The sequence below is a fragment of the Cotesia typhae genome, unplaced genomic scaffold (assembly GCF_013202065.1).
Source record: "Cotesia typhae breed Kobodo isofemale line unplaced genomic scaffold, CoteBio_Ctyphae scaffold_13, whole genome shotgun sequence".
Classification (NCBI taxonomy): Eukaryota; Metazoa; Arthropoda; class Insecta; order Hymenoptera; family Braconidae; genus Cotesia; species Cotesia typhae.
Genome location: NW_027423774.1, coordinates 1,085,704 through 1,099,040, shown reverse-complemented (window position 1 = coordinate 1,099,040; position 13,337 = coordinate 1,085,704). Strand labels below are relative to the sequence as shown.

General features: G+C 28.4%; 3 protein-coding genes across 5 annotated transcripts; 1 reads left to right on the top strand and 2 right to left on the bottom strand.

Moving 5' to 3' along the window:
* Positions 1-19: 19 nt before the first annotated feature.
* LOC141534995 (coiled-coil domain-containing protein 42 homolog) lies at positions 20-8,533 on the top strand. Of its 3 annotated transcripts, none has more exons than XM_074254692.1 (5): positions 20-124; positions 6,677-6,797; positions 6,866-7,154; positions 7,225-7,464; positions 8,134-8,533. In XM_074254692.1, exons 2-5 carry the CDS (start codon positions 6,682-6,684, stop codon positions 8,488-8,490), a joined length of 1,002 nt encoding a protein of 333 aa, XP_074110793.1. In that variant the 5' UTR covers positions 20-124; positions 6,677-6,681; the 3' UTR covers positions 8,491-8,533. The 3 variants fall into 3 exon arrangements, with proteins under 3 accessions (XP_074110793.1, XP_074110794.1, XP_074110792.1); XM_074254693.1 differs by lacking the exon at positions 20-124 and adding an exon at positions 5,232-5,269; XM_074254691.1 differs by lacking the exon at positions 20-124 and adding an exon at positions 6,311-6,431.
* On the bottom strand, positions 956-6,150 carry LOC141534988 (jmjC domain-containing histone demethylation protein 1). Its single transcript, XM_074254680.1, has 7 exons — positions 5,932-6,150; positions 5,536-5,815; positions 4,488-5,175; positions 3,913-4,246; positions 3,553-3,835; positions 3,180-3,475; positions 956-3,022 (listed from the first exon to the last, which is right to left on the bottom strand). Exons 1-7 carry the CDS (start codon positions 5,971-5,973, stop codon positions 1,997-1,999), a joined length of 2,949 nt encoding a protein of 982 aa, XP_074110781.1. The 5' UTR covers positions 5,974-6,150; the 3' UTR covers positions 956-1,996.
* Positions 8,534-8,568: 35 nt separating the features above from the next.
* On the bottom strand, positions 8,569-12,801 carry LOC141534991 (coiled-coil domain-containing protein 63). The gene is made up of 7 exons (XM_074254684.1): positions 12,721-12,801; positions 10,956-11,218; positions 10,151-10,871; positions 9,854-10,077; positions 9,512-9,774; positions 9,139-9,428; positions 8,569-9,027 (listed from the first exon to the last, which is right to left on the bottom strand). Exons 3-7 carry the CDS (start codon positions 10,834-10,836, stop codon positions 8,844-8,846), a joined length of 1,647 nt encoding a protein of 548 aa, XP_074110785.1. The 5' UTR covers positions 10,837-10,871; positions 10,956-11,218; positions 12,721-12,801; the 3' UTR covers positions 8,569-8,843.
* Between the last annotated feature and the right edge of the window lie 536 nt (positions 12,802-13,337).

Genomic DNA, 13,337 nt, shown 5'->3' with positions numbered 1-13,337 from the left:
CGTCTTGGAGTGAGAAATCTATAGGATATTTTGTGAAGAGAGGGCAAGAAAAAAAGTAGGGGGCGCATGTTGCCGAAACTGCCGCAAAGGGCTAATTAACCTTACCAACGACACACAGCACCAGGTAAAAAAATATTTTAGATCGTAAAACACTCTCTGATGCTTCCCGTCAAAAATAATTTAATTATGAAATTTATTTTAATTTAATTTTGGAATAATTATAAAATAGCGCGAATGTGAAAAAAAGGACGATAATGCGCAGGCGCCTCTAGCGGAATAAATCTGCACAATATATATAGATATAGTATTCAATTTTTTTTAATTTTATTTTTAAAATTTCTAAAATTTTTTTTTTTATTGAAAAAATTATTGCAAAAAAATTAATACAAAATTTCACTTTTATTTTATTATAAAAAGTAATTGATAGTTAATGTTATAAAACATTAATGAAGAAATATAGAAGAAATTTATGCGAAGCAATTTTTACAATAAAAATTTTCTAGTAAGGAAATTATACAAAAAATAAAATAAAAAATGTACTTTAAATATTTTAATTTGACATAGAGATCATTAATTCCATAAGTATATAAATATTTTTAACTTATTTTATTAAATCAATTTAAATACTATTAATTATAATTAATTATCAAAAATTTAAACAAATTATATCAATTTTATCTGATGAATTTGTAACTTCTATATTAAATTTAAAAGAGGTGAATGATTCAATGATTAATTCACAAATTTATTAGAAAAATTAAAACACAAGTTATATTAACTTAATTAATTACTTACTTACACAAATTATATTTTAATATCCTGCGGTAATGTGATGTAAATTAAGTAAGATATTGTTTTAAATGGCATTACATCATTCTTGTGTGTAATAAATATTGCAGAATTATTATCTTTGAATTAGCATGAAAATTTCCAGAATATCATGCGTATAGTTCAGTAATTGTTTATTTATTTATTTTTTTTTTTTTTGAAATCACATAAATTAATGATAATGCTAAAAATGATATACATAAATAATTGCAAATATTACTATATCATTAATTTTTAAATAATATAAATGTTGTTTCACGTTAACGATAAAATCACCATACTATGTGATGTTACAAATTATTTTTATCAACTTAATTTTTATTTAAATATAGAGTTTGAATAGTTATTTACAACTAAATCACTTTAATAAAAACTAAGTTTTAACAGCTAATAAATAAATATTAGTATTAATTAGCAAAATATGTATTCAAATGAATTTTTCAATGAAATGAAAAGATAAACATTTCAATAGAAAGTGTATGAATGATAGTGATTTTTTCGAAAATGCGATTATTTTTAAATACACATTTTTATATACAACAATAATTGTACCATCGGCGAAATTCTATTATTTTATCACTTTAGTTCTGTTATACTATTTGTTTAAATTCAATTATTATCGCACATTAACTATTCACAATTAATTTTTTTTTTCTTTTTAAATACTATTGTCGCAAAACTAATAAAAGATTAAAATATCTTACAATAATATTTAAACTAAACAATATAGAAAGGTAATTTATTAATAAAAATCCGTTGATGAACTATTGGTTAATAATATCGTGTTCCAGGCTTATAATTTTTATACGCCTTTATAACATTTGTAACGCGATATTATAACCAATCAAGTGAAAAATTCCTTACCAATAATTTGTTTCTTTTTACGTGTACCCAAAAGTAATAATAGTTTTCGGAAGACAATAAAAAAAAAATAAAATGTTTTGTTATTTTTGATTGCACATAATAGACTGCTTGAAAACTATTAAAATATTATTATAATTTTCAGTTGATATAAAATAAACAACAGTACTTTTCGAACAATAAAAAATTATAAAAGTATCTATAATTATTGAATTAATTATATTGTGAGAAAAATACTAGCATTTATTGCTGACTTTATATCATTTATGTTAGATTGATTACTATTCCAGGTACGACTTTTGTAATTTTATTTATATACCTCACGTTCTCTTGGCTTTTCTTTTATTTTTTTTTCTTCAACAAGTTTAACATCAGTAACATGTAAACTATGGATACTTCGCGCGGCGAATTTAATTACACTTTGCGTAGATACTTGAGTAGTATGTCGAAGATCAAGCCGTTTTATAGCTTTACATCTAGTTAAATGTTCTAGAGTAGTTTCTGTCAGGAGGCGACAGTCCGACAAATTGAGAGATACAAGATTATTAATGGCTTGTGCAGGAGGAGTAGCAATTTGTGCGACACCAGCATCCGTAACTCTACCACATGAAGATAAATCCAGACTTTCTAGATGAGGCAGATGTTGAGCAATATATCGCAAAGTTACGTCCGTTATATTACAACCAGCGAGAGATAAAATTTTCAGGTGTTTCAATCTTGAAGTCTTGTCAATCAATCCTGGTCTTGAGTCGGGAGGTGGACTCAATACTTCTCTAACACTTGAATCATTAAGTCCAGAAACAAACCCGAGATCTAAGCTCGTTAATGGTGGACATGTACAGGTTTTCAGAGCACAAACTCCAGTAGCCCAATTGCAACCTTGCAGTGATAAATGCCGAAGTTGAGAAAGTCTTCCTAACAGCCAAGCTAATTGTCTCTTAGCAATATTGGTCCAGTCTAAATATAAACTAGCAGGTTGTCTTCGTACAATTCCCGTCAAATGTGCAGCAGTTAGATGTGTCCGCGTTAAATTCATATGCTGCCAAAGAATTGGATCAATACTATACCTCGCCCAAGTCCGGCAAACCAAAGCACATGTTGCTAAATCTTTTGGATTTAAAAATTTAAATATGGCGAGAAGTACTGTCCTATCATAAATCGGTGGCAACTGACTATTAAGTTCAGAGCGTTGAGCTAATGGTAACTGGACGGGTCTAACAACTACGTGAGGTTTCTTAAGAGATTTATTGCTTGAACCAACCAATTGCGCAGCCAATTGAGTCCTCAAAGCTGTTCGTTGATCACCTTCAGCAGGTTCACGGTCGTTCCATGTCTAAAATTATATAACTATTGTTATTAATATGTTAATAAATAATTCAAGTCCTTCGTGTTAAAAAAATTATTTTCGCACTGACCGATTAAAAATTCAAGTAGAATTATTAATCAAATAAAAAAAATTTTAATTTTTTTATTTGATTAATTAAAGTTACCTCAGTTGGCTCTGGTCTTGCTCTTTTACTTGGTGTCGTAGCTCTTTCAGAATCAGTCGTAGGAGCAGATGAGGCAGCGCTAGACACCGAGACTTTGCGAATTCGTGCCTTTACCTGACGTGGTCTGTGATCTAAATTTCGGCCACTTTGAAGACAAGACGGACATTCCCAACTGTTGGGTACGTCGTCACTAACTACTACTTTTTGTAGTTCAACTCCTAAACACTCAGGATGAGCGATATCGAAACAAATAGAGCACTCCATCAAGCTCGATGGGACTCCAGATATTGGCTTGCCTAAATTAAAATTTATAATTTGTTTTAAATCAATATAATTAAAATATATTATTATTAATATTATTAATAATATTTACCCATTAATGGTGCCGGTTGCTGTCCCCAACCATCAAGTTTACATAGCTTACAAGCTGCAGTTACGGGCAACATTGGCCTCAAACACTGCCGAGTAATGCAAGTTTGTTTAGCTCGTCCACTGCCACCGAACTTTACCATATCTTGACAGTAAACACATTCTCCACAATCTTGTCGGGTACACGCCTCACATTTTTTGCACCTCGTTCGTCGTCTTCGAGGCATTGACTTGGTTTCTAGTTTTGGAATCTTCGGATATTGTTTTTTAGGTACTTTAAGAAATTCCTACAGAAAAAGAAATACTTGTAAATACTTTTTTAATTGTATATAAAAAATATTGTATTAAAAAAAAAATTATTTACTCGTTCAGCAATGCTCATAGGTGGCGGTGCCGGTAAAATTGGATGACCCGTAATTGCTGCATCGGGATTATCGTGCCTGTGTTGCTCAACTAGGCCTCTTACGTCATGAATTAAAGCTACAGGATCACGAATTAATTCTGGTACATTTTTTTTTGTTGATGGTAGCGAATGTAAATACATAACTATTGATTTTAGCCCATGTAATTCAAATGGCGTTAGATGTTGATGATATTGCGGTGGTGATAAACGGTACCAAGAATGCTGACGATGAGCTTCTGGAACGTCTAAATGACTGCGGCCCAAAAGCACATGAACATAACGCTCCAAAACGTACCTAAAATATTATAATTAAAATATATAAATTATAAATTTAAATTAAGGCGGTATTCTGATTTAAAAGCATGAATTTCAGGTAATTTTTTTAAGTGCCGTAAAAAAAAAAAAAAGGCAATCATTATTTTTACTTTACATTTTTTTATGTTATTTATTAATAACTATTAATTATTAAATTCATACTTCTAAGTCAGAATACCCCCTTAATTAACAAAGAACTAAAATAAAAGTGAATTTCTTACCAAAGCATTTCTGTAAAAAATGGGTACCGATATTTTTGAGGAACTTTTGTATGCTCCTCAACTTGAGCAACTTTGAGTTGTTTTTCAATCCCAAAACTGTGTAAAAAATTACCACCAAATACTAAAGAGTCTGCTGGAGTATAAACCGCGTGGATCCAACCAGTCGGAATAAAAAGAGTCATACCGGCTTCGAGGGACACCCGGCCACAACGATCAACCATATCACCAAAAAACACATCTGATTGTTTGCCACTTAAAACCCATTCTTGATATAAGTCTAAGTTTTTTTCAGTGGGTGGAATCAACCAAAATACTTTTTTCCCTCTGAGAATATGATACCAAACACTAGTTCCACCAAAATCAACATGAAAATCAGTATAACAACCCTTTACCGACATTAAACAGTACAATTTTACTTTGGGATACATCATATCTCCTAGGACATTGGTAGATTCAGTTTGTGCTTCTATTAAATGCTGCGGCCAAACTGTATCGACCCAATCTAGTCGCCTTACTATTGTCGGAGATTGAACATAATTTTCCAGCTTCGTATGACTAAATTCTAACGATATTACATTGAGTAATCTTTCTTTTTCTGGATCTTCATAATATTTTTGCCAATCTTTCATTGACATTTCTTCGTTCTTCTGTGTATCTACATCCATAACTTCTAGTATTCTCTTTGATCCTAAAAGAAAATAAAAATTCATTTATTTACTTGTAGAAAAAATTTTATTTATGATGTTTTGACTCCTGAGATTGTAAATAAATAATTTATGCAGGTAATGTCAATAAATTTATATTAAATTTTTATATTACAATTATAAAAGCAATTTCATTAATCTAAGTCATCAGTATTCTATAAATAAAATTGATTAGTCATTAAATTTATGCATCAAAAATTTTACTTTAAAATTTAATTTCAATTTTTTTATTTATAGTTTAAAAGTAAAATCTTAATATTTATAAATAATAATATTCTAAAGAATTGAACATTTGCAAAGTAATCAAGGATATATTAATAAATAATAAAAATATTATAACTCACCAACACAAGTTCTAACATCGTTTATTGAAAAATTAGAACTGGGAACTCTTAAACCGAGTCCAGAACTGTCTCTAAAAAGTAATGGAATATTTAAGCCATGTTTTTGCACATAAGCAAGATTAAGCTCTGGTCCAGTCATTTCACGAAAAAGTCCCGAAAAGTTTTTAAGGTCATATCTTTCACATTCTATTTTCTCATCGAGTTGAAAAGTTCTTTTACCCTCAATTTCTTCATCACCATATGTGAAGTCGTCAGTATATAATTTCCTTGTTCGTTCTCTCTGTAAAAAATAATCGACATTGCCATATAATTATTTTTCAGTTTGTAAGTTCATTGTTTATTATATGTTTAGTAAAATAATCGATTGTCGGCAAATATTTTCAGCCATTTGTTTACCAATTGACGCCGCCTGGGCAAAGGAGTGGTATTATCGGCCATTACGCACACGCTGTCAGATCACGTAACCCTATAATTATTAAATATATAGATTTATATTCTATTATTAATTTTTAAAATACGTCTCAAAATAAGGAGTAATGGTTTTTCACTAAATAAATACATGTCACATTAATAAATTACAATAAAACTGTTATTATTGTGTGAGTAATTATTTCATTACGACTAAACAGCAAACAGTGTCGCCATTTTACTACAGTAACAAAATAAACAACTTTTTACATGCGCGCACAAATCTAAATCTCACTAGGATAAGCGCGCTAGAGACATTTATAGTTTAGGAAAAAAGAGCGGCATTATTTGTAATTGTTTGGTCGATAATTTGTATTGAAAATTTCTCAAATTTGACAGGAAGTTTAATAAATTAACCTAAAAGTCAAAATTGCAAATATTATAAATAATTATATATAATATAAATAAAAAAATTTATTGAAGGGACGGTAAAAAATTTTTAACTTTTAATTATCAATTATTTTTTTTTTTTTTAATAAACTGTTAATGATAAAAATATGTTTTTAATAATTTAATACTATTTTTTTTTTAACTATTTTAATTTAAAATTTAATGAAAATTAATTTATCAGATATTTATTAAATTTTAAGAATTTTTTAACAAATAAATTATGTCAAAAAAAAAAAATGACATGTAGAAATTTTAATAATATTTTATAAAATATATTTTTCAGATAATATGGAGATTTTGAAGAAAAATCCAAAAAGTTTAATTCACCGAGCAATAATTACTACTGACTCACGAAAATTAATTACAGAATATTTTCAGTCAAAATTTGAGAACGACCAGATAAAGTAAATAAACAATTTATTATTAATAGAAAAATAATTCTTAATTTAAAAAAAATTTTTTATTTAATCAGAAAATATCCCGAGTTCGATGTTGCAAGATCTGACCCAGAAATAGAATTATTAAAAGCGTGTAGAGAGTTATCACAAAATGAAAAAGAACTTGATGCAAAGCATGAAGAGTATGAGGAAAAACGAAAATTTATAGATCAACAGTGGGCTGAAATGAGACGTAAAGAGTCTTTATTACGGGAATCTTTTATAAAGTTTGATAATTTCGTCAAGGAAAATCATGAAAAACGTTTGCGTGCTCAGAGAAAAATTAATGATGAAAAAGATTGTCAGAAAATATACCAAAATCAAGTAATTTTTTTAATAAATTAATTGATTTAACCAACATTGATAAATTATTTCTGTACATATTTTTTTTTAGATTGCAGAACTTGAGGAAAAACTTGTATATCTGGCTCCTATTCGTGATAAAATGCAAAAGTATGTTAAAAATTATCGACCAGCCCAAAGTTATTTAGAATCAGTTGTAAATGAAATTGGAGAGTTCCAATCAATCAGTCAGATTTTTAATCGATACGAAAATTTAATGGAAGTGAGACAAAATGTGGCTGAACATCAGGATAAAAATCTTCATACTCTAGAAGAAATTGGTATCGAAATGGTATTCAATTATTTACTATAATTTCTATAATTCAAAGTTTTTAATAATTTAAAAGAATATTTATTTTTTCTGAATTAATTTTTTCACAATTGCTTACTCAATTTATATTCATAAAAAACATTGCAAAAAATTTTTTACTAAGTTGGTAAAGAGTTTAAAAAGTAAAAGAATCATCAGCTACTGTGTTATATTAAAAAATTAATGAAGCGTTTTTTAAATCTACAGTATTATTATTTTATTTAAAAAAAATATTAAAAATTTATAAACTTTTAAATATTTTTAGAATTAAAATATTTTAATAGGCTTTCTTACTTTATAATAACTTTAAATGCTTGTTCTTTAAATTAAAGAACCGAGCGTTATTAAATCCTCTGGTGATTGAACATTCATAACTTATATTCACGTTTGTAAGGATTCTTTTATATCGACTAAAAGATATAAGTGATTAATTTAAAATCTATTTGTCAAGGTCATCTTTTTTTTTTTTTTTTTTTTTTTTTTAATTTATCGTTTAAATAAAATCGCGGTTACAGTTTTTGGTTGTACAATTAATAATTTTCTAATTGGGAAATTTTTTAGATTTTTTCCGTGTATTATTTAAAAAAGTATGTCAATAATAAAAATATTTGTGATTTAAATTTAAATCTATTAATTTTCTATTTTATTTAGCAACGAATCACTGAAGGAAAAGGTCACACGTTGATTAGTCTGAACAATCAACTTGCAACTCTACAAAGCCGATACGATCGTGTTAAAGTAGAAGCATTGAAGTGGGAAAGTTCAGTATCGCGAATAAAATCCATCGCAGCTGAAAAAACTCTTGAATTAATTAGAATTCGTCTGGCATGCTGGAATCTTTATACTCAGATGTGCAAACGTAAAGGAATTTCAATAGATGTATCAAAAAATGACATTGAAAATCAATTAGTTCACATTAAACGAACTATCGTAGAGCTGAAGCGAATTGTGAAAATCGCTGAAAAACGTTATACTAAAGTAAATAAAGCTCTTAAGAAATGGCAATAATCATAAATAAATAAATAAACATTGATTACTTAAGATCATTAAATATTTTCGTAATTTAAATAATTCTTACTTTTTTTTTTTAAGTGTTGTTTGTTATATAATTGTACAATTTTAATAACTAAAGTAATTGTTTCTTAAAAACATAAAACCAACTATGAAAATAATTATCGAAACAAATTCAAGTTAAATTAAAAATTTTGTCTGAGTTTTAACGTCGCAATTCTCTGTTAAATTATACAATATCCCATAAAACGTGGGAATGTAAATTATTACTCTTAAAAAACAAAGACGCAGCTTACAGTAATTTACAGCAAACAATTTACAGTAATGAATAATAAATGAATTATAAAAATTTATTGATATCTTTTTTGCATAATTTTTCGGGCTGCTGGTAAGTAACATCCAGAAACATTATGTAATAGCTGAGAGTTATCATTAATTGATTGAGCTGAATAAAGTTTCTCTTTGATGTATTGACGTGTTAACGGAACTTCTAAACCTTCAGATACAGATTGGAGCACTTCTTTTTCAACACACCTGTTATTTATAATTAACCCAAGGGATCATTTAATAATCTCGGAAAATTTAAATATAGTAATGAGGAAATTGGGTGGGAATAATTTATAATTATAGTTATAAGGAACTCACAAAGAACATGGTTGGGTAGGAGCTATTTCAGATAAGATAGGAATATTTAATTTTGGTTTACGTTCCTCATCTAGTCTAATAGTATCAGATTTTCCGTTCACATCAACCCAGTGGACCTTGTTAAGCATTTCAGATATTCTTTTTTCAATTATACCTAAGTAAAGCATGATGTTATTCATTGTAACGTGAGTATTATCACCAAGAAGATTTAAAATTGAAGAATTATCACAGCCGATCGAATGAAAAAGTGCATCTATTCCTTCGAGTAATTTTTCTATTACTTCATTACACTAAAAAAATAAAAAAATAAATTCAAGAGTTTAAAACCACAACAATAATAATTTAATTGATTGAATAAATAAATAATAATAACCTTAATTAAATTTTCTTCAGCATTATTTGCTTTTTTTTCCTGTTCTTCCAACTCTTTGGCAATTTTCTCAAGCGTTTCAGCTTGCTGGAAACCTCGACGAGCATTTAACGCTCGTGCTTCGTCGATATCATCTCGCAATTGTGCTACTCGTATTTGTAGACCTTCTAATTCATCATTAAGCTCATTAACATAACTGAATAACGCAAAATTTTCTTCTTCTTGCTTGAGAAAATAAGTCGACAGATTATCTATGTCATTTTCACCTAAAATTAAAAATTACATATTATTACTCAAATTACTGACATTTATTAATTATAAAAAAAATATGTTACTTAGCCTGACCAGTAAACTGCTTAATTAAATTCAAAATTTCACTGTATGACGCTATTTTATTTTCTTTTTCTTCTTGTTTTGTACGAAGCTCAGCTTCTTTTCTAGCATTTAAATCAGCAGTTTCTCGGTACTGCCCTTTAATCCCAAGAAATTCTTGCAACTTCAATTCATTATCAAGTGTGCGCTGTAATTCACACATCTCTGAGGTATGAGTTTTTAAATCTCTTGTTCCTCTATAAAATAAAATAATTTTTAATAATATTTTATTAATCAAAGTCATAAAAAAATTATGCAGACTATTCATACCGTTCTCTTAAAGCATAAATTTTATTTAGCTCTTCGTCACGTTGATTAAATGTTATTGTTGCTTGTTCAATAATATCACTGATTAACATTTTACCAGTATTCAATTGACCAATCATTTTAGCCCAAAGAATATTGAATTGAGTACGTTCTTTAAGTAAACTGTCAATCCGAGCACGAAGTTGTGCATTCTCAGCTACCACAACATTAAATCGCTTTGTCGCAACGTCTAATCGATTCTCAAGTATTGCAATCATACGATGATGCTTTTCAGTTATTTCTCGTGACTGTGCATCTGTCCGTATTTTCATTTTCAAACCTACAACTTCCTTCGATACCTTTATTATTTGTTCTTGCAATTCATCAATCTGCTGCTTTTCATTATTTATCATTTTTATATATTTTGATCGTTTGACGAGCAAACATTTCAATTTTTCATCCATTTCTTCGTCTTTTTTTGCATTAGATTCAGATTTTGAAGTCTTTATAGCCAATATAAGCTCTGATTTTTCAAATTCTAATCGTTCAATCATATTCTGCTGATTACGAAGTTGCAGACGCGCTTTTTCTGCATAAGTAGTACGATCGTTTTCCATCATTCGATATTGACGTTTTAGTCTTGATAACTCAGCCTCTGCCATTGTCTCCAGCTCCAGTTCATCCTGAATAGGTTGTTTTCGATACGCCATTGCGGATAATTTAATTACTAATTAAAAAGCAAAAACTGAAAAAAAAAAAAAATAATAATAAATAAACAATTAACGATTATTATAATAATTAATTTTTTAATCAATTGTATTAATTTTACCTTTTAAAATCGGTTGATCTCGAGGTTAGGACCAAAATTTAAAACGTGAAATATTGCATCTGCCTTGTTATTATACTTTCCCGGAAGACATCAGAGTACTTCCTTATTATTGAGTGTTACAATTCTCTCTCAATGCGCGTTCATTTTTAAAGGAACATCTGCTACTCATATTGCAACCCTATACAGCTGAACAGTCGGGCTAACAAAACTGTTTTTATTTTTCGTTGCCACGAGCATCCAATCATTTCCATAGTTATTTCGATCTTTAAATTTAAAATTTATTCCCGCTCATATTTACCGAAATAATTTAATTTATTCGCTCTAAATTAATATTATTAATCGAAATAAAGAAGAAATCGCGTTACTAATTAAATTATTATAAAAAAAATTTAATTAATAAGTTTCACATGTGAAAATTAATAAAAATTACAAGTCAAAATTTTTAGAAGCATTTTTTTTATTGTAATTGATTTGTTAAAAAAATTTTTTAAATTGACAGCTGACAGCTTTAAAATTTTTTTGTCTTAGAACCAAAAAGGTGTATGCAAAAAAAATTTTTTTATACGCTCTTTTGCTTAAATTTTCATATTTTAATTGAAATGTTACCGCTAAATTTATATAAAGTCAACTAATTTAAAAGTCTAAAGATCTTGGAAGAAGTTCTGACATTAGTACCAGTAATTAATTACCAAATGATAATAAATATAGAAGGCCGCTTTCATAACCATCTATAATTCATTCGTCCGTGTATTCATCAGATAATAGTGCATTAAATGATTCCATTGGTTGTGTTGAATGAAAGTAATTTACTTGATTAAAAGAAAAAGTAATTTCAATTCCAATAATCACTACCGGTTTTTTTATTGGCCTGGTTTTTTTTTTTTTTTTTTTTTTTTTTTTTTTTTTTTTTTCACACCTTTTCGAGTGTTTTATTTTAATCTAAGTCTTTAAAATGTTTTCAGCTATTTGTTAAGCACGTGTCGATTTGTCATGATTTTTTTCTATTTTTATTCACACGTGTTTTATACTTATTGCTACTTATTTCTTAACTGGTTCGAAATATAATATATTTCTGAAGAAATATTAAATGATTTAATAAAACTATCTCAAGTATTCAATACAAAATTTTTTTTTTGGTGTTTTTTTGGTGATCTTTTTTTTTTTTTCTATTTCTTCAGCTGTTGTTGTTTTATTATTTTAACATTTTATATTTATTAAATAAAAATAACAATCTTAAGGCAACACTATGCTGAAATTTTTGAATAAAATTTCTTTTTATAATAATTTGACAGCTAAAACATTCTAAAAAAATTTCTGATGTCTGTCAACTTCAGATCTGTCATATTTTTGGACTGATTATTTGACTTTTCGTGTCATGTAATAAGATGTCATTACATTATTCATCTCATTATCATAATTATTGCCTTAATAAAAAGTGAATTTACAATATCGTAAACTTCTCTAAATTGAAAGCCACGATGTAATGCGGTAGTGATAATTTTATGCTTGATATCCATAACATGTATGATACAATTTGTATAAACACAAAATGCAGAGCTATTTTGCGGTATGGGAGTAATAGTCATATGGCACAATATTCACCTGGTTACCAGGTGGTGTGGAGGGGAAAAAGAGCAGGTCGGGTATTCAGCAGTTATAGTTATATTATAGACTACAGTAGTAATATGTATATTGTGTATACATAAGTGTTTAAGTTCGTACTGCATTCACACTAAGTTAGTTTCAAGTAAAGTAAATTTAGTACCTGGTGGGGACGAGCATTGACCGCATAGAGGGGGTAGCACAGACAGGTATCGTTTTAAACCGGGTACCAGCCGCGCACGAGTCTACCACACCAGACCAGTCAGCAGTGAGTCTGTTTTCGAGTGGAGTAACGCGGAGTAGCGTAGTTTTAAAATTTTGTTATTCTGTTTTTAATCTGAATTTTATTCTTCTGGTAATCCAAACTGATTACTGATAGCACGTAAAATTTTTCTTCATTTAATTTATTTAAATTTTTCTGCGGGCAACACGACTGGATTTTTTACTTCAAGCTCAAAAATAAAAAGAAATATAAAAAAAAAATAAATTATTATAAAAACAAAGCGTAAAAGAGAACGCCGGAGTGTGACGTTGATCAGTGAAAGGAAAAAATATATGTACGTAGAAAAGAATAACAGAAAAAAAGAAGGAGTTAGTGGTAGTTTTTGTTGTTGTTATATTACGATTACCTCTACTGTTCTTAGTCGTTTATATTAAGACGCGGATCCAACACTCCTTGTTCTCCTGGTGGTCGTTTCAGGATGCAGGATGATTCCGCAACGTTTATTTTCTGCTCACGAGAACTCTGAGTCACTCTCCATTACATGTACAGTAAACAAA